At 43.2% G+C, this 27,794-nt stretch overlaps 2 protein-coding genes across 2 annotated transcripts in view; both read left to right on the top strand.

Annotated features, from left to right (window-relative positions):
• alph (protein phosphatase alphabet) overlaps positions 1-27,794 on the top strand; it is a 79,396-nt gene that overhangs the window by 29,966 nt on the left and 21,636 nt on the right. The window lies entirely within an intron of this gene.
• On the top strand, positions 47-10,851 carry Dr (muscle segmentation homeobox protein Drop). Its single transcript, XM_018097954.2, has 2 exons — positions 47-1,752; positions 10,090-10,851. Exons 1-2 carry the CDS (start codon positions 468-470, stop codon positions 10,425-10,427), a joined length of 1,623 nt encoding a protein of 540 aa, XP_017953443.1. The 5' UTR covers positions 47-467; the 3' UTR covers positions 10,428-10,851.

The raw sequence follows: 27,794 nt of genomic DNA, 5'->3' as shown, positions 1-27,794 counted from the left end.
TGCGTGTTTGTTGAAGCAGCAGTAGCAGCAGAGCTGTCGCTGCGCCGCCGTCTACGTTCAGTTGTAGAACAGACGTGATCTCAAGAGGACGTGTTTCTCTCGAGTCTCAGAGCCGCCGTGAATTAAACGCCACATACTACAGCAAATGAGCAAGCCGCGTGCGTGCGTGTGCATCTGTGCGTGTGTGTGTGTGCTCGTGTATTAGTGAGTGTTTTTGTGATGAACGAGCGAATTAATTAAAAGATAATCAAAACAAATTAACGACACATATATTTTCTACTGAGCGACCCGTCAAGTGCCAATTTGAACTCGCGCGCACCTCCCTCGCCAGTGCAATGAATGTTTTAATCTAAAGCAACAACAACAACAGTAACTAGAACAACAACAAGAGCAACAATTACAATTAACAACAATTACACTCAATCAATTGTGAAAGAGATCGCCCAGTGAATCCAGTAGCTGGCTTTATGTTAAAGCTGTCCAACAACACGGCAAACGTGAACGCATCGAGCGCAGCAACGACCAGGAGCACGAACAGGAACAGGAGCATGACAGTGACTGGTCTACGCCAAACGATGACCAGCCCGACGGTGCCGCCAACCACAACGCTCAGCAGCTCCGGCAGCAGCAGCACCACCAGCCTGAGCAACACGCTGACAAACGCCGTCGCCGTTGCCGCCGCCGGCACTGGTGCACTGCATCCGCTGGCCAGTCCAACATCGCCGTCGGCCCTGCTGCTGGCCCATCAGCAGCATCTGCTGGCCCAGCACCAACAGCAGCAGCAGCAGCAGCAACAGCAGCAACAGCAACAACAGCAACAACAACAGCAGCAGCAACAACAGGCACTGCAGTTGGCTGCAGTGCATCCGGCGCCACATCATCTTCACAAGAGCAGCTCCAGGCTGAGCAACTTCAGCGTAGCCTCGCTGCTGGCGGACACCCGGCCACGCACGCCCAACACCAGCGATGGACCAACGAATCTGTCCAGCTCAGCAGCCACATCGCCCATCTCTCAGAGCAGCGCTGCGGGCACGCCGCCGCCAGCAGCTCCGCCAGCAGTGCCGCCCACGCATGCATTTCATCCCGCCGCTGTTGCGCACCACGCCCACTTGCTGCATGCCGCCCATGCGGCGGCGGCAGCGCACGCCCAGCAGCAACAGCATCAGCAGCAACAGCAGCAGCTGGCCATGGCGCAACTGCGTCAGGCGCAGGCCGATGCACGCGCCAGCTCTCCGCCCGCTTCAGCCTCCGCCAGCTCCACGCCCAGCTCGACGCCCGTGGCTCACGCGGGCGGCATCAGCTCCACACCTGCCAAGAACGAGAGACACTCGCCGCTGGGCGGCAGCAGCCATACGGACTCGGAGCTGGAGTACGACGAGGACATGCTGCACGAGCACGATGTGGAGCACGATGAGGAGGAGGACTCCATTGTGGACATTGAGGACATGAATGCCGACGACTCGCCGCGCTCCACGCCCGACGGCCTCGACAGCAGCAGCAAATCCCTCGAAGGCTCGCACGGCGGACCGCCCGGCTCAGGCGTTGGCTCCAGCCACATGCCCTCCACGATTCTCTCGCCCGCCGCCCTGGCGGCCAGCGGTCATGTGCCCATACGGCCAACGCCGTTCAGCGCCTTGGCCGCCGCTGCCGTCGCTTGGGGCGGCATGGGCGGCGGAGTGCCATGGCCGGGCGCGCGTCAAATGCCGCCCTTCGGCCCACCGGGTCTGTTTCCAGGACAAGGATTTGGTGGAGGTAAGTGTCAATTGAGCAAAACTATAAATAGATAAATGAAAAAATATTTATTTTTAAATATAAAGTTGAGACTGGCCAAAAAATACTTAGGGCTCGGTTGTTATTTTTATATGAAAGTAAAGTTTTTATATATCTAATCTATGGGAAAAAAACCTTTAAAAAAAGTTTTTTATTTTAGGTTGTCGAAATAGAAAATTCCAAGTTATATTAGGACTATGAAAACGGAAATAATTCTTCAGGCAGTTCTTTAGATATGAGAAAGGAATAGTTCTATAATCTCTATTCTATAGAAAAAAAAATAATAAAATATATTATAATATAAAGTTAAGATTGTCAAAAGAGAAAACTTCAACTTAGGGCTCTTCCTGAAAAAGCAGAGAATTCTCAAAGCAGTTCTTTAGATATGTTATATTTCATGTTGGGTGTAGCACGCGTCAGACAGGTGCTAATTATGTTGTACCTTGTTTTGCATTATAGCTGTAATTTATGGAGATAATCGAGAGCTGTTGCTTAGCTCGCTTTATATACACTGATCATCCCAGTTAATATTTTGTTGGTATTAATAGTTGTCATTTTATGGTCAGCTTACTCCATTTTGTCTCTGTCCATCGCTCTCTCTCTCTCTCTCTCTCTCTCTCTCTCTCTCTCTCTCTCTCTCTCTCTCTTTCACTCACTGTGTGTGCGCACATAGTTTAATTGAATTAAATCGACCCGCGCCTTAATTGGCACCAACGACAATGGCTGCCAACGGGTGCCATCGATGCTGCGGGCGCTGCATTCTCCCCCTCTGCCCCTCTGCCGGCTCCTGCTGTTGCCTCGTCTGCTGTCTGGTAGTCAAAGTGCGTGGCAATTATTCTCTCGCTGTAAATGAAACAATGAAATGTTTTTGATTGCGCTGACCATTTACTCGTATCATCCACAAAATTATTATTATCATATATTGCTGTTGTTGTTGTTGTTGTTGTCGTTGTTGTTGCTGTTGTCGCGTCGGTTTTGATTTAACTCAATTGGCTCGTCTGCTTATTCATTGCTTTGGCGTTGTCACTTTTTGTTTTTATTACAATTTTCATATATATTATTTACATTTGATGGGTGTGTGTGTGTGTTTTCCGGTCCATGTCAGCCCCCCAGGCACAAGTCGCACTTAGAGTCCAGATATGTTTTTATGTGAATATATATATATATATGTGTGTGTGTGTGTGTGTGCGTATATAGTTAGATAGGGAACTGAACTGTCTGTCCCGACTAATTGAAGCGAGTCTGGCAAAGGCTGGGCCGATTTGTATCTGCATGCACAGTTCACACTTTTCTTGCATTTTCCGGCATCAGACAAAAAGTGGCCAGGCGCTGGCAGCACTTGCAACACTTGCAACGCCATTGGTCACACCTTGCTGCAGTCCAGCGCCAGCAGCCAGGACACAAAAACTCCGACGGCTGACAGACATGTGAACTTTACACGCTTGGGGCAAAGAAGAAAAAAAAAACAAACAGAAAAAGAAAAAAAGAAAAACCCAACGCGAACTTTGCATTTCCGCTCCGCAATAACAATAACAGGCAGCGGGTTTTTTGCCTCCTGCTGCATTGTTTTATAAACCTGTCAAGGGGGCAGACGCCCAGGAGAGGCGCCACATTCAGGTTTTCATATAGGGTTTTCTTTGCTCATTTTTTGTGTGTGTTTTGGTGCAAGCTTCTGGGGCTCAGCACAAATTACTTCAATAACAATTAACATATGAATGCAGCTGCCCTAAAATACCTCTCGCAAAGGGTATTTAAGGCTATGAAGCAAAAATTAGAAATCATTAGAGTAAATTAACCAAGAAATTAAAGCTATTTCATGTGCTCGACAGCTGTTTCCCAGCCAGTTATATAACAGGCGTAGCACTTGAAGAATTCACACACGCACACACTCTGGGAGCTGTAATAAAATGAAAAAACAACTTTACAAAATGAATTTCATAATGCTTGAAATAAAACTTTATATGCATAATAATATTTAAATTAACTCCAGTCTGATTGGAGATGCTAAAAAGTTATTGCAATGTAGTCATGAAATTTGTTATAAAATAATTCTACAAAAAGCTTTTAACACTTTAGGGACTTTTGCAAAATTTTTGTAGTCATCAAAGTTTTTTAAAAATTAAATAAAATAATTTTATAAAATATTATAGAGACTTGTGCACAATTCATTTGATTAGTTAATGATAATATAATTTTTATTTTATTTATTTTTATTTTTCTATTTTCCATTTTATAAATATACTATATATTTAATTTATATTATATAAATTATTTCCAGGCAGTTCCTTTAATTATTTAATGCCTATTGTAATTTTATAGTCTGATTATTTTTTTGTTTCTTGAGCGCTTAGACCTTTTGTCAATCTGCTATCCACACTTGATTCAAATTGTCTTTAAACTGACAGGCGACAACAGCAACAACAACAACAACAATAAGAATAAAATAACAAAAAAAATAAATTTATTTCAAACATTTGCCGCTTATTTTGTCATTTGCTGTCAACTGTAGCACACACACGCACACACACACACGCACGCACACACACACACATACACACTTCAGTTTTGTACAACTTTATTTCGTTTCATTTTGGCAGCTGTTTTTATGTTCCTGACTTCGACCCATCCTCAGCAGGTCTCATTAGCGCAGCAGGTTGTAGCCTTTGTTAGCCCTCTCTCTATCTCTCTCTCTCTTTATCTCTCTCTCTCTCTCTCTCTCTCTCTTGCTCACCACTCCCTATATCTTATTGTCGACGATTCGTGTGACCTGTGCCGCTATCTGTCGCCGCATTATGTCAAGTGTTAGGTACTTAGTGCCTCAGGGCTATGTAGCTGTGTATCATCGGTGTATCGGTGTATCTGTGTGTCGGCCAGGTCGAACGGTAGCCATCTCCGGCTGCTCTGGCAGCGGGCTTTATCAGCGGCGCTAGTTTCATGTTTGTTTCATGGCCCATTCAATTAACTGAAAATACCGCAGGCTGGCATCTTAAATGGGCTGCGATTAGGGAACACACAGGAGCACAAAGCAAACACAGGTGAAACTTCACTCGATTTCGATATTGAGTCTGGCTCGCTTGGTCTGAGGTTGTGTGCCCTCCGCCGGCCGACGCTCGTCATGGCCTTATGCTTTTGCGCTGGGCCCTCGCAATTGATTTACATTCACAGGCAGTTAAAATGCCTGCGACGGAGCTCCATAATTTAACTAATTGCAAAGCGCAGGCACGTCACGTACCTTATGGGGCGGCCAGTCCCCGGCTAGCCCAGGGGGTGGCGGACAGGTGGCCGGCAGGCGGCCAATGCAGCTGCAATTCTTGGCAGCCATTATAGAAATTAATTTTCAAGCTGAACAAACGAGCAACAACTTGGGAGTCATTGCATAAATACAAACAGCCCAGCCAGCGAATACACACAGTTGCTGTGTGTGTGTGAGAGAGAGAGCGCGATAGTGGCACAGCAACTGGCGAAGCTGGTAGGTGTGGCATGTCAGCTACGCCCACCTAAGCACGCAATTTTTATTTGCAGCCAGGCAGCAATTTAAACGTTGACAGACGGCGACAGCCGACGGCTGCTGGGCAAGTGGAGAGCCCGACAGAGGAGGCGGGAGGCGGGAGGGGGGGATTAGCAGAGGACGGTTACCTTTTTGCATGCGTTTTAACACCATTCGCCAGAGGCCGCAGCGAAGACGCCAAAAGCTAAAATAATATTTGCATTCAGCACGCCATCTAACGTGCATGAGCTGTACTAAATACACACACACACACAGCATAGCTGCATGCAATACAAGTGTGCTCAAAGGGGGGGCAGGCACTAGAGGGGGACGGGGGCTGTGTTGAGGTGTGCTGGCGCAGACATTTTGATGTATGTTTTGGTAAATAAAATTTATTTGCATTAAATTACCAGGCAGACAAAAGCAACAGCAGCAGTAGCTGACGAAAGGGGAGCGGCAGAGAGGGGCAGGGGCGAGGCCAAGGGGCGCTGAGCTGTTGCCAATGACTTGCATTGGTGCCACAAGGTGTTGCTACCATTTCATCTGTGTATGTGTGCGCGTGTGCGTGTGTGTGTAAATTTAGACAACGGCAAACATTTGCTAAATGTTTGTAGACAATTGGTACTTTAACTAATTTGAGGCACTGTATGTCTGTCTCTGTGTGTGTGTGCACGCCTTTCAGAATGTGCATGCGCGTGTATGTGTGTGTGTGTGTGAGTGTGTGTGTGTACAGCTGAGTAATTAAAAGAGAGTTCTAGCACTTGAACTTGCCAGCAGGTGGGCAGCAAACAGTCTCAGCCTCAGCCTGAAACTGCGTGCCCAACCCACATGTAAACTGCTCTCCCTCTCTCTCTGTCTCCTGCGCCCTGCTCCTCCTCCTGCTTTCAAGTGGCGGACAGCGGCCTCGTTATCGCCGCTTATCTTGCACAGAGGCAGCCATTGGTGATTAAAATATGCACTTCATTGCCACTGGGACAACACATTCCAACTGCGAAACATGCGAGGCGACAAGATTTGTCCACTGATCGCGGCCAGCGGCTGCCGCTGCTAACTTATCTATGGCAGCCGGTTTTAACACGCTCTTTGCTAATTAATAGGCTCTAATGGGCCGGTTCTCATGCACGCCCCTCGCCTGCGTGGCAATCGGGTTTACATATTAGAACAACGCACCTAGAAACCCACTAAAAAAAGAGCAAGTTTTGCTTCATCTAGATTCATTTATTCCCTTTGCCAGGCAAGACATCTTTATTGAAGATGTTACTCTATAAGACTCTCCCATCACAGCTCTATATACATACATATATTTATATATGTGTTTCATCATCTGTTGCCCAAATGAGATCTCAAGTGTTTATCAGCCTTTATTTTTCCTTAATCACATTACTCTCCCCCACATGCAACTCATTTGGCACTTTGCGCACCTCATTCGCCTACTTATTTGGTGCTAATTAAAATCCTTCATTATGAAATCAGCAGCCCCAATCAGCAATCAGCGGCAGCGGCAACAGCTACGCCGGGATTGGCATGGGCTCCCCATAGCAGTGCTCGTTTGACCGTAAGCGTGTAATTGCATTAGCCAAACGTTCGTCTCGCTTTTGCTCCAATCGATTGCAAAATGCTTTTCACTACAAAAGCCCAGTTGTCCCACCTGCCCCACCTGCTCGCTGCTGCTGCTGCTGCTGCTGCCTATTTGGCTATGCGAAAACGCTTTAATGAAGAATTAATTGCCAGCAATTTGCAGCGCAAATCAATCCACCGTTGTCACCGTTGTCGATTCGTCGTCGTCGTCGTCGTATCGCTCCGACCCGATAGGCCTACGAATTGCCATAGAGGCCTCTATGGGCGATTGCCTATGCGATCGATACGCGTAAATTTCACAATTGCTGCTTGTTTGTGTTTGTTGTTGCTGTTGTAGTTGCTGCTGTTGTTGCTGTTGCTGATCGAGTCTTATATGTCGTCGTCTACAATACACCGGAGAACTCAAATTAATTGAAAATCCATTACAAACATAGGCTAAATGTCACAATTGGCGTTTGTGGCATGTACTTGCTCTGGCTCTCGCTCTGGCTCTGGCAATGGCGACGCTGGCGACGTATTGCCCCAGCAACAGCAACAGCAACAGCCAGCAGCAGCAGCAGCAACAACAATGGCAACAACAATGCCTATAAAAGCACAAACAAGTCTCGCACTCTGGTTTGAACGTGCGTGGCCGTCTTCGTCTCCAGCCTGCCTCCCTCTCGCTCCCCACTCCCCTCTCTCCCCGCTCCCCTCATGCCAGTCTGTATTGGATCTGTTGCAGGTTATTTGTGCAACAGGCGGCGGGCCAAGCGATTGGTTAAGTTGATCCGTGCACCGAGCGGTGCAGCGGTGCGGTGGTGCGGTGGTGGTGCTCTGGTGACGGACGCAGCCATTCCACTTGCTATAGTTTTTTGTGTGCTTTTGGCCAGCAATGGAAACCGAAACCCCATTCCAGCAATTTAGCGACAAATGAGCAATTAATTTTGAAATAAATGCAAAGCGCAAAACGGTTTTAGAAAAACGTGGAATTCAATCGAAGTCGAATGCGCATTTGTACAAACATATTTACGATGCAGCCTGGTGTTAATTGCGAATGGTGCCCGATAGATACACACACACACACACACGCGCGCACACAGTGGCGTGGACTGTGTCCAAATAATTATGGCCAAGAACCAGATAATATATGTACAACGAGATGTGACAAAGGCAGAGGCAGAGCTGTAAAAGTTGACCGCATCGTTTATATGCTAATTTGCCCACTAATTTATGGCCATCACAACAAGAGCGACAACAATAAAAACAAAACAGAAATAATAATGATAATAAAAAGAAAAAGAAAGAAAAAAAAAATCAGAAATGCAAGTTTGAACGAAAAGAAACACGAAATATATACAATATATTTGTATGTGTATTTATAGATGCATGCGCCCGCGTCTTCAAGTCTGTAACAAATTTCTCGCTGCTGCTGAGGCGCATCCTCAGCGCAACAGCAACATCATCATGATTGTTATTGTAATGATTATCAATATTATTATCTGGGCTTTTCACATTTCGTTTCACCTTGTTAGGCCATACAAAACGCTTCTGCCCAACTGCATTCAACACACACATACACACAAACAAATTAAATAATATGCATATAAATATATGTATATGCGAGCCAGTCAGCGGTCAGCAGGGCGCAGCAGTCGGCCGATAAGGCCCGCAATCTGTACGATCGAGCTTGCCGCATTAACATAACTCTGACATGTCACACTAATTACTTAATGAGCTGATCAGCCCCGGCCAGTCCACTGCCAGATGCAGATGCAGATGCCAATGTCCACTGTGGCATTATTGGTTTCATTGTGACAGAGCCAGAGGTGAAGCGAAGCTAAACTCGGCGATCAAACGAGCTGAGCTTGCTGGCTTGGTCTGTTTTCTGTTTTCTGTTTTTTTTTTTTATGGACAGGCAGCTTTGACATTTATTTGTTTATTGATAACATAACGTGACACAAAATGTGTGTGTGAACACAGACATCAAGTCTTGGTATGTGGCAGACATGTTGTCGGCTGGGAATCTGCCAGTTGCAGCAGCAGCAACAGCAGCAACAGCAGCAGCATTTGCCATTTGTAGAGTTGCTCCATCTGTTAACTAATTTTTGTTTTGTTGTTTAACGCCTCATTTGGGCAGGCAGCCAGTCAACGGAGCATAAAATCAATTACAATGCGCCAAAAAAAAAAAACAAAAAACCAGTAGATGATGATGATGAAGAAGAAGAAGCTGACAACAATTTTCGGTTTGTCACTCAACAATTTGAATTCGTGTAATTATGCATAAAATTAAAGCGTTGCATCCCATTTGGCCGCTCCTTTATTTTGATGCCTGCCCCGCACAACAAAATGCTCCATAAATTACGCGTGCCTGCGCCTGCCAGATGAGCGAATGGGGGGATGGGGGACGGGTTACATATGGCTTGGCTATACATAAAGTAGCTGATGCAGAGGCTGAGCTGACCCGGGGATGCATCTTTAAAATGCCATTTGCATCTTTGTGGCTTGGCGCTGGCAGGCCCCAATGGCAGGCTCATTACTTTCATTAACAACACTCCGAGTGGATGCCACAGGCGCACGATGCTCGGGGCAGCTGCTGCATTGCTGGTTGCCCTGTGTGCCCAGCCAGCCCCGCACAGTGCTCCAGCTCCATGCGATCGCTTTATAAGGCATGCACGTTTTTTCTCCTCTTCCTTTTTGCATTCGCTGCTTTGTCTTCTTCTTCTTGACTCTGCCTCTGCTGCTGCTGCTGCTGCTGCCCAGCCGGTCTTTGTTTGCCAAAACAAAATGCCCAAATTAAAATTGTTTTGCAGCCGAGAGAGAATCGAACTGGGGACATTGCATTTCCCGTCGACTGCGGCGACTGCTGCGACTGCGGCGACTGCGGCGACTGCTGCGGCTGCTGCTTTGTCTGACAAATAGTTTAGACAGCAAATTTATTGGCCACTTAAAGGAGTAATTACCGTTTGCTGTAGACGTTGCCGTTGTCGGCTTGTTGCTGCTGCTGCCGCCGCTTTTAGCCATGACAAGGCCAAGGACAGCCGCAGACGGACAGCGCCTGCTGACAGCAGCTCATTCAGCGCTTCAATTGTATGCAAATGCTGCGGATTCTGTTTTGCTTTTAATTGGGCCCGGCAACTGACGTCAACACTTGCCTCACTCACACTGCCCCCCACCCCCCTCTCTCTCGCACACCTAGCTAAGCAATTACAACTAGATTTACCTATGTTAACATTCGACTAATCAACGCTCTCTCTCTCTCGCTCTCTCTCTTTTAGATGCCAATGAACCGCCTCGTATCAAATGCAATCTGCGCAAACACAAGCCGAACCGCAAGCCGCGCACCCCCTTCACCACACAGCAGCTGCTCTCGCTGGAGAAGAAGTTCCGGGAGAAGCAGTACCTGAGCATAGCGGAGCGCGCCGAGTTCTCGTCGTCGCTGCGGCTCACCGAGACGCAGGTGAAGATCTGGTTTCAGAATCGACGCGCCAAGGCCAAGCGGCTGCAGGAAGCGGAAATCGAGAAGATCAAAATGGCGGCGCTGGGACGCGGCGCTCCGGGCGCCCAATGGGCCATGGCCGGCTACTTCCATCCGAGCCTGATGCACCTGGGATAAGTGGCGGCCAAGTTGGTGTGCGCTCATAGATAGCTGGCGCACCAGCCGCAGTCGCTCGACCAGCCGGATTGACAACCAAATAACTGAGCCACGCCCAGCCGCCAGCCGCCAGCCGCCGCTGCGACTCGCTTCGAAAACCCCCAAAATTTTGCTGTGATGTTAGCGCATTTTATTTACGATACTTCCAAATGTTTTCTGTAAAATGCACTCTGTAAATACTGTAAGCATAGAGAATGAACGACGACAAGAGCTCCCACACCGAACTCTGTATATATACCATAGAGAGAAAAGCAAAAGCCGCAATGTTTCCTAATTGTACATAGAGATCTAGCGAGTAACCCAATCACGAATTCTTAAGAGCCAATTTGCGTTTTGAAGTATTTGCTGTTTGTTAAATGTCAACTGTAAAAACAAAAACTAAAAACACTTTTGAAAAAAAAATTAAAAATAAAATAAAAAAAATAAGAAAAAAAAATTAAATGAGAGAGAGAATAATTTATTTGTAAATTTCAAGTCAATAAATATATATACATATATACATATATATATAAATAGAAACAAAGTCGACGCAAACTTAAGCCGTAAATGATATTTGATTGTATTGTACTTTGCATTATACTAAGACTAGTTAAAAGAACGCATGTATTTAAAAAATACCTTTAAGGAACCTAGCTAAACGGCTCTAACTATACCGTTAACTATACATTAAACCTATTATAATACGCAGCCCTATATACATAGCTCATACATTCATACGAAATGCTACCATTTAGTGTTAATCCTACGTAGTTGTTTACACTTAACTCATTACAAAACAAAATCCCCTCATTGAAAAAAAAAAAACAAATCCAAAAAGAAAAAAAAAAAACTCAAAAAAAAAAAATCAATGGACAAATATATAATTATACGAAAAAATTTAAAGCGAATTTGTTTTTAATTAATGTGAAGAGCTTAGCACAATTTTCCAGAATCTATTTTTTGATAGGACCTTTTTTATGGGAAATTGTGTTTAATCTATCTCAAGAATTCAACTAAGTTTCCCTGAATTTATTTATTTTTTTGTCTAAATCGGACAAAATTTTACGGAAAAAAATTTAATGCGAATATTTTTTTTTAATTAATGTCAAGAGTTCAACACAATTTTCATGAAATTGTTTATTTTATGTTCATTGTTTTTACAATTTATTCGATATTTTTTGCTGTTTACAATGAGTGAATCTGACTTGACTTGAATTCGGCTAATGATTCAGATTGTATATATAGACTATTTATAATTATTCGAGGAATGAATTGATAGACTTTTAATATGTGAGTAGAAATGATGATAGGATGATATCACATAGAGTTAATAGAAATTTTCAGATATGTGCTAAAACATTGCTAAGAGCAGTTTTAGGCTGAGACATGAATTTCACTGCTTAAATACGTGAGGCTCAAGTGAGTCATTTGATCGTGCTCTAGCTGGACAGCCTTGATCGGTGATAGACACTGATTAACTAGGAGCAGTTGCGACTTGCAGCCTTAATTAAATGCCAACTTGTCGCTCCTCTTTAGCTTTTACATATGTACAAGTCTAACGTAAGTCAAAAATTTCCAATATTATAGAGGTAGATTATAAATGTATATATAAATGCCCCGACATATATATGTTTGTAGCAGTCGAAAAGCACTTGTGCTAAATAAATGGGGGCAGAAAATGTTAATTTAAAAAAAATTCATTAAATAAAAATGAAATTGTTTCATTCAAGTCTAGAAAATCCATTACGACATCAGGTGCCATAACAGTTAACACTTGAAACAGACTCTACACGGGCTTTATAACTTATTATATAATACAATCTAAAGTCTTGTTGCTAGCTGCTTATACATTTATATATAATTATATATACATATATGTGTGTGTGTGTTTATACATAAAAAAAATCTATAAAATTCCAGGTTGTTTATTTTGTTTGATGCTGTTGAAGTGCGGGCAATCAATCGGTCGAATTTCACAATCGTCTAGCTAAGTGCGAAATGCAAAAGCGCCAGCGCGTGCTTATCGTCGATCAATTAATATTTAATTAATCAGTGGAGGGCGCGAGAGAGGGAGACGCTGCGATCGGCGCACACGGCGTATGCTTACTCTTGTTTACTGCCAACACAGCTCGAATCAGGCACACATACATATATAATATATATACACATATATATTCATTTATTTATGGAGGTTAAGCACAGTTAAGAACAATCATCATTACGATCATCATTAGCTGTTGAGCAGCAGATGCAGCAGCAAGTGAATTGAATTGAAAGATTATTAAATTGTAATTTTGTTGTACTCTCTGCTATTTGTCGAGTGTCAGACGAGTTCAATAACAGACTCGCAGCGGCGGGCCACATGCTCTAGCTATATGTATTTATTTATTTCTTTCTTGTTGACAATGTGCGAGCGTTAATCGTTGTTGTTGTTGCTGTTATCGCTCTGAATTAAACCCCAATTAATTTAATTACAAATGGAAATAACGCGCCGTTGGCAGCCGCTGCGTCCAAGTCGAAATATGTCAAAACTTGTGAGATTTTTGATTTATATTATTTTGCCATTTGTTAACAGATGCAAACAGACACACACACACACACATATATATATATATTATAGTCGCATGCGCTCAATAAATAAATTAAAATATTATTTGCCAGTTTGGCGCTGATAAGCGAAATGCGTTCGCATTTTCATTTTATTCAGACTGTCATTAATTACGAATTATAACAAAGTGGGCATTTCCGACATTATTATACCTTGGCATCATCAGCTTATTTATTATTGGAGAGTGATCGCTGCCTGGGGGAGACAGACTAACGTCAGTTATGCAAAGTAGTTTATTTTTTCCTTGAGAGGAAGTACAAATAGCTATTGACATTTTATTAGCTGCAAATCAAATACATTATTAAATTGTAGTCGCATTAATTATACTGCAGTTGTGATAAATGCATTGTCATGCGCATGCAAATTTCGTACAGCAGCCGAGTATTTTTATCTCGGATGTCAAATCGATTGTCTCTGCAATTAATTACTCGTATATAATTACAACGTGGCCCACGCTGACGCCAACGTCGACGGAGACGCCAACGCCGTCGCCGATGTCTACTCCCGATGGCGTGGCAGTTGCTGTGGCGCCCTCGTCTCTTTATTAATTAGCCCTGATGCGGCAGCAGGTAGCCACAGGTGGTGCTGCATGCAAAACGCACCGCGGCGGAAAGTGCAACGCGTTAATCAAAACGTAATCAAATCATTTGGCAAGGGTCGAACAGGCGAAGCCAAACCGTTGCGCCAACAACAACAGCAGCAACAACAACAACATTATAATCACAGCCTGGTCACATTGAACGCCCGCTGCGCGTTGTCGGGCCCGGCAATTAAGCTTTATATCTGGCCTAATGGACCGAGCGCCGCCTGCGCTGATTGCACGCATTTGTTAAGCGTCGACTGCGACGGCGACAGCGACGGCGACGCTCACTCGCTCTGCACCCAATCAAATATGAAGCTGTGTCTCCCAGTCTACCTCATATCGTCTCCCCATCCCCGCAAGGCGCTGAGCACAGCGTGATATTAACGCCCCACCGTGAGGCGGCGCATTTACAATGATAATATTTGTGCTCCGAAGTTATCAATGAGTGCGCCACGCTCACCGAACGGTATATTGAATGGGTCCGCCAATGGTAACTGTAGCAGGCGTTTGCCATGAGAACTTTATTTTCGACTCTGGTCTATATACGGAAAATAAATAAGTCTAAACTACGATTGGACAACGTTTGAATATGCTAAATCAATTCGTAATTTATGTGAGTTCCATTTCAAAATATTCCGAATTGTGAATACCAAACGGAATGCAAATTAATCAGAGCTGAGTTATAGATCTATGCATAAGTGAGGTCTTAAGATTAGATGCATATTTTAACAGTAATTAGTAAACAAATTAAATTCTATATATGATGACAGATAGATTGATAGATTGATATTACAAATGCTAGATGAGTCTAGTTGAAGCTAAGTTTGCGTGAATTATGGCTTATCTGAAAATCAAAGGGTAACACTAAATTTAGCTAAAGTTAGGCACAACAGTTGCTGTCAAAATTTAATGTACAGCCCTATAACACTTTATTTTTATTTGCTATAAACTCTTTTCTGCTCTGGCTAAGAAGAACTGGTAAGTGAGGGAAGCCCTTTGCCAGCCATAACATATTTAATTAACACCATTAACCCGCCCGGCAGTTATGCAAATGAGCTCATTATGAGGTGGTTATGCAATGCATTCACTGATCATTCCAAGTGCGTCCCCAGTCATTAGGTGTATGAGTTGTGTGTATGTAATGCAGGGCTTCATTAATGCGTTTTTCACACTGCAGTCGCTCAGCTCAACAAACGAAAATTGCTCGTAGCAATGCAATGAAAATTCAACGGAAAATTCATTTGTAAACGCAAGCGAATTGGAAATCCGTTTACTTAGCCTGCTTCGGGGCAGCGATCAACTTAAGAGGAGCCCACTCATTATAGACATTGTAATAATATCTGAACGGGGGCCGAGAGCCATTCTGGCAGCGCTCTGGCAGACGGCCTGGCGGAGCAGTTGCCGCTCGGCGTATGGGAAGCACTCACAATTACCGCGAATAAATTGAGGTAATTAGGTAATAAAAATAATGTTTTCACCTCATTATGGCAGACTGGCATTCGCATCCGCGGCCAGCAGCAGCTGCTCGTCAATTGGGCTGCCATTATTTCCAAGAAGCCAGCCAGCCAGCCAGTCAGCCAGCCAACCACCTGCCAAACCCCAACTCCACGCAACTCCGAACTGGGCCACATGCACAGAGGCTGATATGGGCGCGGCTCGCTTGCAGTTTGATCAATATGCAAAAACTCATTCAGACGGCATTAAAAATCATTTTTAGGAAAAGTGTTTGCCCACCCTGCAAATGCAATGTGGGGTATACCGGTTTGAAAGGAAGCAAGTCATTTCTTTAGGTTATATTTCTTGAATTTATTTGAATTTTGGGTACAACAATTCAACTGTGTGAATAACGTAGCTTTTGTTTAATTGTAAATTAATTTAATTTAAATTCATTAAAAAATTCTCATATTGATTTATGTAACTTAATAAAATAAAAAATGAATATTCTTCACTTGAAGATCAAATTATATAAATCAGTATACATATATTATTTGTATATTATTATATTTACCAAGTCTTAGCTGGAAAATGCTGAACTTTAACTAGAGTAAGACACTATTTAATATATTTCTATATGATATCAGTGTATCCGAAATGATTCTTAACTTGAAAGTTGACTTAAATTAGGATAAATAAATTTATTTTATATATTTCTATTATTTATTTTATATATTTGTATTGTATTGTTATCATGCTATCAGATATGATATGAATAAATAATATATATGCTAAAAGATATCTTCAAGATCTCCTTTAGAGTAACAGATACGATTTTTATTTAAATATGTATCTATATTAACGAGGTCAGTATATTTATATATATTTTATATTTCTAACTGGCAACAGAATATCAGATATTTTTCTTAATTTAAAAATCTTCTTAAACTAGATCAGAATCATGGTATCACATATGATATATGTATGTACATACATATATACATATTTAATATTAAAGAGAGCACAATATGCTAAATATTTCTTCAAGATCTCTGCAGATGTTTTCGTATCACTTATAGCCCATGTCAAAGCGCATTGCACAAGTCGTGTACTATGCTCAGCATCGAGGGTATTTCCCACCGCCTTCGCTCTCATTAAATGCTGCACTTAGACCATGGTCAGTGGCCTTAGCCACAACTCGGTGACAAAAGCATTTGAGGTGACTTTTATCGCCGCTGTATATTATGCAAATTATTAATTTTTCATGGAATTTTCAGGTCAATTACAATTTTCCCTGCCACACTTTGTTCGACCCGAACTTTTTATGGGACCACGACTATTTTCACCTACGTTGAGCTGGTCTGGAGTGGCGTGGACTGGACCCTAGCGCATACATACATATATGTATATATTTTAATGGCTTAAGTGAGCGGCTTTAATTGCCTGAAAATGTGCGCGTAATTATGATATATAAGTGTAACAGGGAGTCGGGTATTGTGGGTGCAGGTTGTATTCATAATTTTTGGTATTTTGTGAGTGTGTGTGTATTTCTTTTTTTTTTTCATTATTACTATTGAAGCTCTTGCGAGGCGTTTAATGAGCGCAGTCCAATTCAGACATCTTGTGGGTCTCCTGGCTGCTGAGTCTCCTGCATTAATTTTGTGGTTAACTGCAAAAATTCCGGGAAACAAAATGTGTAGAATGCAATTAAACAAAATAGCGTGAGATACGCGCCCGATATGCGGCTCGGAGGCAGAACATTGTCGTCGCTCCCATGGCTGAAACTGAAACCTAATTTCCAAGTTTAGAATTCTGCGAAATAACCGTTGCAAGCGAGTGAGCGAGAGAGAGAGAGAGGGAGAGAGAGGTGCACGGTGCAGTCGCCTTGCTCCATATGCCAACATCTTCGGCTCCATCTCCTGCGGCTGCCCACGAGTCAGAGTTTTACGTTTTTGAATACTCAATTAAATTTTTGTGCCCACTGCTTGATTGTTGTTGTCGTTGATTGTAGTTGTTGTTGCTGTTGTTGTTGTTGTTCTTGCTGCTGTTTCGCACTATTTTCAATTGAATTAAATGCAGCAGCAGTGGAAGTGGCAGTTGCAGTTGCAGTTGCAGTTGCAGTTTTCTGCTTGCATTTTCATGCGAACAATTTCAAGGAATCGCGCATATCAAGCGCGTCGACGTCGCCGTCGCCGTTGCCGTTGCCGTCACTGTCGTCGTCGTCGTCGTCCTCGTTGTTGTTGTTGTTGTCGTCTGCGTTGCCGGCACGCTCCGTTTGGGCGCACAATTAATTTGCGCCCCAAAACGAACGCGCGTATCTGTGAGATACATTAGCGAAAGTGTAGGCCGCCACAAATACAATTCAATTTGGCATACCCTACAAAGAGCATCCATTGCCTAGCATGCCAAGATGACTTGATCTGCACTCTCTGTTTGTCTCCCCCTCTTTCTCTCTCTCTCTCTCTCTCTCTCTCTCTCTCTCTCTCTCTCTCTCTCTCTCTCTCCCTCTCTCTCCCTCTCTCTCAGCAATTAACTCTGTGCCTTTTTGCATGTAGTGTGTTTGGACTTCGGTTAGCTCAGCCTTGTTGCATTTTAATTCATGGGGCCGATCTGTGTGCGACAGAGACGCCAGCGAAATGCAAAATTTGTCTGAAGATTTTAATCGTCGGCATGCGCGCTCAAAACGGCTCCAACAACAACAACAACAGCAAAAGCAAAAGCCAAAAGCAGCTGAGCAACAGAGCAAAGGAACTGCAGAGGGCAGCATAGACCAATGATTCCGAGATCCGTGCCGGGCTATTCCCATTGAGTTGGACCAGGCGAATGTTTTCTAGGTTGGCAGCTTTGGCAGCGGGCGCTGGCATAGGGCGGGACTGAGCAGAGCAGAGCATGTAATGCTTGCTCGTTTCTCTAGTGCCATGGTTGTTGTTGTAATTGCAGTTGTTGCTGTTGTTGCTGTTGCTGCTGTTGTTGCTGTTGTTGCAGTTGTAGCTACAAGACAATTCACTTTCGTGCGAAATTAAGTGGCATCTGCAGCATGGCATTCCACTTGACTCCACCAGAGGCAGCTCCCTCTGGGCAACAGCGCCTCCCTGTGTGTGTGTGTGTGTGTGTGTGCATCTGTATGTGTTTGTGTGCATTTCTCGCTCTTGTGGGCAATAACTAATTACATTCGCAATTATTTCATGTTTTGGCCAATTTAGTGGGACAAATTTATCTGCGCGGTGTCATCTACTTAGAATTGATGGCTTGCCATATGAAACTAGTAGATGTTGCTCTGATTGTTGTTGTTGTTGTTGCCGTTTGCTGATGCTGCTGCTGCTGCTGTTGCTGCCATTAGGCGCTTCGGCCTACATGAATGACATTGATTGTTCTTTGCCAAATAGAAAAATTGTATCTATCTGTCTGTGAGCTGTTGTTGTTGTTGTTGTTGTCGCTTCTAATGCAAAACTGTGTAAAATGCAATTATTAAGCAAATTAGCAAACATTTAGATATTCCGTCTAGATTACCAGCCACCCACCGAGGGCGCCAGCGATCGCTCAATGGCTCATTCATAAATGGCTCCTCCTCCTCCTGCAGCCCCAGGCACCCGGCCCCAGCAGTTTATTTCATTAAATTATATGGCTTCCGTTAGATAAACACTGATTGCTTTCAATGGATAAATTGCAGAGATTAAAGACATTATCACATACCTATTAAATAATTTAACGAAGATTATTTCCTAACTTATTATGAAGTGACCAATGTTCGGAAAACCTTACTTACTTTACAGAAGGTTCTCTAACAGATTATAAAAAATAAATACAAATAAAATAAAATAAAAATTGTAAGATAATTAATTTACTTAACAGAGAAAGGATTTGTTTCACTGAACTAATATTTCTTATAGACAAATATAAATTATAAGAAACTTTATCATATCTATTTCCATTCATCATTTATTTGCTTAATCAATTTCACAATCTACAATATAATTTTCATGCATACAAAGTCTTCTTTCTCCAGTTATTTTGTCATAGCCATAATGGCATGTATGTGTGTGTGAGTGTGTGTGTACGTTTTTAAGTAACTGTCTGTGTTCATTTATTGCTTTACACTTCCAATTATAACTCAAAATCCGCGCCAACTTGAAACAATAAAACTCACAAATACACACACACACACTGGAAGATTTATGCCCACGCACACACATACACACACACATATAAGCGAGCACTCACATGCAGAGAATTCACCTTAATTCGAGTAGAGGCGATTTAACTCCCCCGCCTTCATTATGAAATTGCTGTTCTTGTTATATTTTATTTTATACGAACTTAATTTCGCTCAACTCGACCACATGCACATATTTTACAGCATGCACACACACACACACACACATACGAACACAAAGCCACTCATACAAACGACTGGCAACCCTTTTAAAAAGTAACGGTAAACGCAACCATTTATTACATTTACCCACATGGGAGAGCCAGAGCGAAGGCCTGTACTGCAGCGAGCGTGCAACAGAGATGGAGACAGTGGCGACAGTGAGCGCGCACAAGTGCGAGCGAGAGCGCGCAGGACAGGCCAAAAGGATATGACGTTTTGCTTTTCACTTGGCAAGTGAGTGGAAATTTGTTTCATTATAATTATTTTCCACAATTGGACATATTAGTATGGTTGCGTCGACGTCGACGCCGGCTGCGACGCCAGCGACGGCGACGATAGCGTCGCGACGTCCATGGCGACAGCGCAGTCGCCGTAACAGCTCAATGCTGCGCGACGCCATTTTTGCAATCTAACTGTGCAAATAAACGCAGCCAAGTGAAAGAAACATTTGCAGCCAGACACAGGACTGCGACAGAGAACCCAGCCCGTATGTGGAGAGCGCTGGAGAAAGTGTGTATTGCTGTCCTTGTCGCGCGCACGGCGACACGCAGCTACGCGCATGCCCAACATAACGGCGCCGTGGTGAGTTTCAATCAACTGCCCCCGCAGTCGCTGCAGCTCGCTTTTGGGGTAGTTTCGCCAGCATTTACTTGCCCCTTATATACTCCAGCCAGGTATATACATACATATGTATATATAGCGGATGGCTGGGAGCTGCGTGCTGGGAATGACAAAACCTAAAGTTATAATAATTTTTCTTTCCGCTTAATTGTGCCCCTGCGCAGCAGACAGATAGCCAGTGTCAGGACATTTGTGTGCCATCTCACTCTCACACTCCCTCTCTCTCTCTCTCTCTCTATCTCTCGCTTGCTTGCTGTGACCTGGCTATTGGCACTTTTAATTTGATGCTTTTATGTACCACCTTCAGCTGCGCCTCGCTTCTGCTCCCCGCCATTGTATTAGCCGCAGCCAAAAGCTCTGCCAGTTGATGTTTATGTATAGCTATGGCCGCTATATAGTCTGAGACTGGGTCTGGCTGCGAGCAGCTGCAGCTGGAGCCGGAGCTGGAGCTGTGTCCATGTGCGTGCGCTACAGCCTTTGCCATGGCGTAGAGCGTAGGAAATACAGCAATTAGAGCCATATTAACCGTAATTAAATTTAATTGTTTAATTAAGCGCGAAAAGTGAGGAAGGCATTTTGTGATTTTGCAATGGCGTCTGGCGTTGCCCACTCCACACTTTACTTATATATATATATATCTTATTATATATATGTGTATACATATATATATATATGTATTACATACAATAGCTGTGTCTGCCTGCGGCAGACGTGGGTGGCTCTGTGCGTGCGTCGAGCTTTGCGTGTTTCAGCCGTCGACTGTCTCTGGCCCCGGGTCTGCTGGCTGGTGTTGATGTAACAAATAGCCATGTGATTTGATGCGACGGCTTTGATAGCCAGCCAATTAAGCATTCAAACGTTAATTTCATCAGTTGGCCTTAGTCGGGTGGTTGGGGCAGCTGCGATACTGCTGGTTCCAAGCCGCTGATTATTCTTCTTCACATAATGCACTGCACAAACTGTTCAACACTGTTACAAGTGCTTAAAAAGCAGAGCTTACAAATTTAAGTAATTACAAAATTAACATTAGTCAAAAAAAAAAAAAATAAATAAATAAATAAATAAAAAAGGTTTACGTTTTTTAGACGGCGTTTGAACAGTTTTATATTCATTATTTAAGATTATTCTGAATTATTTTAATTTTTTTTTAATTTTTAATTTTTTGTTAAATTTAATATTAGAAAATATTGCAAGGATTTAAAAAAAAAAATATGGGTTTTGGGTAGGAAAAGATTATATAATAGTTCATCCATTACAATTTTTATTATATTTAAAAATAAATACTTAAATATTACTATATATATATTTATAATTTTTATATTTTATTTCTTTATTTTTTTTTTATTGCAAAACATGAGTTGCAGTTGGCTAAAAACTACAATAAAAATGAAAAAGGTTCGTCTTTAATAAATTACTACAGTTCTTCAGTTTAGACTCAAGATTGATGATGCTTTACCAAAAGAAAGTATAGAAACTGATTAGACAAATAGATAGACTCGTAAGGGTTGCATCTGCCTTATAGAGTCATGTCGCTTATCATATGCATATTAAGATGTCCCATCTGCTGAGGGGATCTGGGGCACCCACATGCAGATCGATTAATAACAGAATTAAACAGGCTATCATGGCGGTCATATCTGTGCATCAGTCATGTGAACAGTCTCTGGAATTCTAGACCAACTTGCAATAATGTCGTGTGAAATTAGCATCAATCAAATGCAGGTGCAGACGACAACAAACGCCGAACGAGAAACTGGCAGGCAAATCTCAAAGTAGCCTGACGGCAGGCAGATGTCAAGTGGCCCGCATGAGGACGGAACGAGCGGGACGGGAGGGAGGCAGAGCGACGGTCCGAAATGTCAACCACATCGTTGACATCTTAATAATGATGAATTAATGGGCAAACAAGTCAAATGACAACAACAATGAATACAAAAACGGGCATTTCATAATTTTTCTATTAGAGGAAAATTCCCATTGCGGTATGGGAAAAAGCAAACCAAAAATATGCTCAAGAATCTATTTGGGCATTGATTGAGAGCAGCAGCATCAATTACAGCCAGCACCCAGCCAGAGACTCGAATCGACTCTCGAGACTTCAGTTGGCAGTCGGGCCACAGCCAATGTCCACAGCGATATCGAAGCAGCCGATGGCTGCCAACAAATTCAGAAATATCACTTAATTTTTCACATGTTGCTGTTGCAGTTGCTCTGCCAGAGCCAGAGGGAGGGGCAGAGGCAGTGGCAGAGGCTGTGGCAGCCAAAGGCAAGCGCTCTTCCATGGCTGCATAAATCATGCGATGCGAACATGTCAAAGGTGCAGCAAGGATTTGAATGCCCCGGTGCCAGCTCGGCCAACCCGGCCATCCAGCCAGTCAGCTAGTCAGGCAGTCAGCCGGAGCGAGAGATGAAAATATGAAGCCATTGTTGGGGCCGCATTTCCATATAAAATCGAAGCCAATAGCCTGGCCATGGCCAAAGGGGGCGGCACGGCAAGGCTCGCTCTGGTTCGGCTCGGTTCGGCTGTGGCTTTATTATGCATGCGGCTAATGTAGTCATCGCTGCGACCGGACATATGCAAACTGGCCGAGCGAAGCAAATAAGAAACCCATCAGAATTTCTCACTCCGGCCAGGCGCTACGACAAATAAATATTTTAACTCACAATAACAAAGGGCAAGCGTACAGCATGCATATGCAGATGCCCTGCCAAAAAGCTAAAAACCCATTGAGTCGAGCCCCGAGGGCTGGCGGAGAAACTAAGTGCACAAGGTTTTCATTTGAGAAATGCAAAAATGCTCGAGTTTATTAAGGAAATAACTTAGCAAGACTTAATTAGTGAATATAATTTTTGTTAGCTGAGCTTCGACTTGTTGTAGATTATCTCAGATTTTAATATAACTTTAATGAGTTCTGTTAAGTTTAAGTCAGAAGGAGCTTAATTAGATCATCTCTTATTTCCTATATTTAATGCAATGTATGTTAAATGTATATAAGTAATTGTTTAAGCAGCCCTCGTTGCTCTCTCTCTCTCTCTCTCTATCTCTCTCTCTGCACCCTGCCTCTCGCTCTCTCATAGAGCAGCTCACTGCTGATGTCAGTGCACTGCAGTACAGCCGCCAAATCTGGCCATCATTTGTTTAAATATGCGCCTGCAATTCACAATAACAACAACAACAACAACAGCAGCAACAACAACAACAACAACAACAGCAGCAACAACAAGAACAACAAGAACAACGCGAGCAAGAAGAGGCAACTGTGAGGCAGCAACGACAACATTCGAAGTTGCACGTTTAACAATTCAATTTATTTGCAACATCAAAATTTAACGAACATGAAATTGCGAGAATTTTAAGATTTTCAGCAGAAACAAACGAGCGACACGATCCTGTTGACTGTCTGAATGTCTCCCACTCCCACTTCGACTCCCTCTCCGTCTTCGACTCCATCTTCGTCGCAGTTTCAGTTCAGTTTTCTACAACCCCACGCCCCACCCGCACGCTTCATCGGCCCGCTCGCTCCGGCTCTCCTCCCCCCCTGTCTCCCTGTACGATCTTTGAGCTGTGTGTTTGCTTTTGGTTTTGTTTGTCGCGCGCTTTTGTTCTTTTGTGCCTTTGTGTCGTGGGGTTTGCTTAGCTGGTTTATTTGGCCGGCCCGACCCGGCCCGGCCCGATCTCTGGGACTCTATGGCTCCATGGCTAAGCGCTCGGGCCCAGGTACTGGCTGCGGGTGCAAAGAGTCAACAATTTAGCATTCAAAGAAATATTTTAAATTAAAATTTCTGAAATTTTCGTCAATAAGCCAGCAGCAACGGGAAGACAATGCAGCAAACATTCGGCTCGTCCATGGATTCGCCAGGCTCTTTAAGCCTTTAAATACTTGCACATATTTGTAGCTGTTGTGGCTGGGCGGCTGATTTATTGGCCACAGCACTCAGCACATACAGTGGGCACTCGAAAAGCGGCCTCTAATTGGCCCAGGCAGTTCGCCTTGCAGTTCGTATGAGAGCTTATATATATATGTATGTAAATGTCTCATTGAATTTTGCTTTAGAGGGAGCATCAAATCACAATTATGCTGATCTATATAGTGCTGCCATGAGTTGACCAGGCCGATCCCACGCTCGGCTAAGTCGATTAACGCCTTGCGGCCGTAGAGTTTTATTGGTCCTGCTCCTGGCGGCTGCTGCTCATCAGATTCAATATTTACGTTTCTCATCATTGAGTCTGATTTCTTCTATTCATTTTTTGTGTTGTTTGGCTAATAGGCTAATCACACATCAAAAAGCGAGGCACAAAACAACAAACACAGACACACACACAGACACACAAATACGCGCGCGGAGAGAGTGAGGCAAGGATCAGGACGAATGAAATCAACCCCTAAGTGATGCCCATGTGAAAGTCAACAAGGCTAAGCGGCTTAGCGCTTGTAACTATGACAGGCAGCAGCAGGCGCTGCGGCAGGAGTAGGTCCTGGCTGCAGTACCAGCAGCAGCAGCAGCAGGAGCAGCAGGAGCAGCAATCGGACTAGGACTTTGCCCAGGATTACAGTAACTTTCTGTAATTGCTTGTTGCTATAAGCGGCGTTGCCTGAAGCGATTTCTGGATTATTTGTGTGTGCGGCACGCGGCAAATATAAATTAACAAAGTTCGTGAGAGAACGTTAGAGCGAGCGAGGAGGATGGGGAATCGCCAACAGCGGAATTCTCAGCTCAATTGCATATTTGAGTTGGCTGAAAATTGTCAGCGCATTGATTTGCATATTTGCATGTTCTGCTGCATGTCGGCTTCGTGGCCATTCGGTGCTGTCTTTGGCCCAAGTCTGCGATCCTCGTCGGCTTGCAAATTGAAATGTCAAGCCTTCCGCTGAGCGCTTTATGACAAGCAGCTCAGCAACGTCTTCGACTTCGGCTTTGACTTTGGCAGCAGCAGCCCGTTGAGTGACTGATATATCTGCATAAAGCCGTCGATGTTGATGTCCATCTCGTTGTCGTCGTCGTCGTCGTTGTCGTTGTCGTTGTCGAACGTTGACATCAACGCATCCCATCGAAACGCATCGCACACTAAATTAACATTTCGCAGGCGCTTGTCGGGCAGGCAAATGTTATTGCGAATCCGAATGCAAATTAGCTTCACTTGAAACCAGTTGCCCATCAACAAGGATATGAAACCGGACTGCATTCAAATCCACAATTTTAATAAGACTCAACGCGTGCCAGGACGCCAAATGGCCATCCAGCAGCTCCAGCTCCATTCACATGGCTTGATCCTTTTTCACTGCCTGCGCTTAATTTACATAATAAAATTTTCACTGTTTTTTTATGAGCCATTCACACACACACACACACACAGATACACACGCACACACCCGCACAGCATGAAAAATTGCAAATTAATGTAAATCACAGCGGCAAAAATTGTTCATGGCTCTATCGCCATTTTTATGAGCCCCACTGCAAAATTGACACTTCAAGCCTCTAAACGTCTACACAATAATAATAAAAAACATCAGAAAATAAGCTGAACATGCTAGAGCTCTGAGTGCCCACTTGGAAGATACCCTGTAAAGTGTGTAAATATTTTACATTGATTTCTCTGATTTATGAGATGAATATTAAATTTAATATAACAAAAAATATATATCTATGAATTTGAATATCCTCTCAACACAAAATATACATATACAATATATATATATATATATATTAAGAATTACCTTTTCATATCTCAATAGTTTCCTTTCTATGTATCCTCATACCCTGTAATTTCAGCCATGCATAGAGCGTATCGTTTGATGGAGCAGGGGCCAGCGGGTGCTGGGGATGCTTTCAATATGTTTCGAACATTTTTGCATCATGTCGTAAGTTGAGCCGATAAACAAAACCGACAACTCGTATCCTCAGAAAGGACAAAGCGGCCACAAGACGCAGGCAAAACTTTGTCCTTACACATGCGCCATTTTGTTTGCTTGCGGTTGGTTCTGTCACTGCTGTTGTTGTTGTTGTTGTCGTTGCTGCTGTTGCTGTTGCCTTGGCTCTATTGCCTGTTATGTAAACGGAAAATGACAAACGAATTAGTTATTGACAACAACAGGAAACAAAAAAAAGTTTGCGTTCGTGCAAAATTTCCGCTGACAATTGCAAAAAACAACAAAAACAGAAAATCGAAGTCCATTTGACGTTGCAATGTTGGTTCGATGTTAACATGTGCTAATGATGCCGCATGTCACTGTGTGTGGGTGTCTATGTATGCGTGCGTGTGTGTGTGTGTGTGTCTGTCAGGTGTTGTCACAGTTATGTGAAAATGTTGACACTTTCGTCAATAGCAACAAATTATTGCTTACGAGATGATTGAAATTAGCGCACTGCGAATAAGTGAAAAACTATTAACAGCCTCAAGGAGATTCGAGATGTTGCACCTGGGAGATGCGAACAATGCACCTAGGGAAAAACTTGAGAAAACCTCTTTAATAACACACCGAATTCTTGGCATAGACTAAATGAAGAGTTGGATTTGAAATGATTAACTCATGATTTGTATCAGTAACATTTATAAAGTATTAAAGAATTATCTAATAAAAGCTCTTGGGAATTTCGAATTGAATAGAATAGATCAATAGATCGGCAAATGGATATGGCTATAGTTACTAGTCTGTATATACGATATGAAATGATATAATAAGGATTAGGAGAATAATAGACATACAGACATTGTTACGCTTGAAGGAGAATATATGACATATAGAGACTCTTACTCTTAAAGAAAAAAATAAAAACTAAAATATAATTATACATTTTTTATCAAGTAACCAAATTAGCTCAAACTACAAATTGCATTGCATATATTTGCCCCATGTCTCTCATTTCAATACAAATAATTACAAAGTGAGTTTTAGCTGTGATTTTAGCTTGACTCGCTCGGCTTTGTTTAGGAATCAAACTTTGGCAATCAGCGCTAGCGCCGCTTGTGACACCCAACCCAGCCCAAGTCCGAGTCACGTGTCGGCAGTCAGTCAGAGAATTGGAAAGCGTTTGGGAACGTCGGCTGGTAGTGCGCTTACGATCATTCATCAAGCTAAATGTCAATGGGACACGTTTTTTCACGTGCCTTTTGACAGGCGCTCGGCCAGAACTTAAGCCGCTTAGGGCAGGTCCTTCGGGTCAGTTTGTCGCTATGGCAAAAGCCTTTAATTGTATTTAGGCGCGATTGACATTTATAGCTGATTGTTAGTCGAGTCGAATTGATTGATGGCCAATTGCAGTGATTGAAGGACTACGAAAATCATTTCGAAATTGCTGACACTAAGTCCTTGCTTCAGGACTGTTTCTTATCGATTTCATTTAATAATAGATATATGTATATACATTTTTAAAATATAAAAAAATATTGTCAACTATATATCATATCGTTTACTTCTCATGATGAGCCTAATCCACTAGTATTTCCTTTATGCCGGACTAAAACAAGATGCGCCCACAAAGGACACCGACTATTAATCCGCAGGAAATACAGGACATCAAAGGCGCCTGCTGCTGCCCGCATGGCCTGCCCTGCGCCTAATTAAATATTGACAAATCAATTTGAGTTAAACGATTTGTGCGCAGCTGGCAACGGCGACGGTTGGCAAACAAAGCTGCGATTCGTTAGCGACTTGATTTCATTTTAATCGATTTCAATTCCATGCGACTTTTGGCCATTTGCAGAGCCATTTTTTCTCGCATGGC

This window comes from Drosophila navojoa, chromosome 2 (assembly GCF_054131105.1).
Source record: "Drosophila navojoa isolate 15081-1374.11 chromosome 2, UAZ_NAV_1.0, whole genome shotgun sequence".
Lineage (NCBI taxonomy): Eukaryota > Metazoa > Arthropoda > Insecta > Diptera > Drosophilidae > Drosophila > Drosophila navojoa.
The sequence above is the reverse complement of the archived record's forward strand: the minus strand, read 5'-3'. Positions and strand labels throughout refer to the sequence as shown.

What these genes read in the sequence shown, in the direction of transcription:
- Dr (XM_018097954.2), top strand. Translation starts at nt 468, where the DNA reads ATGTTAAAGCTGTCCAACAACACGGCAAACGTGAACGCATCGAGCGCA. An exon ending in AGGACAAGGATTTGGTGGAG is followed by an intron (nt 1,753 to 10,089) that starts GTAAGTGTCAAT and finishes TCTCTCTTTTAG; the next exon opens with ATGCCAATGAACCGCCTCGT.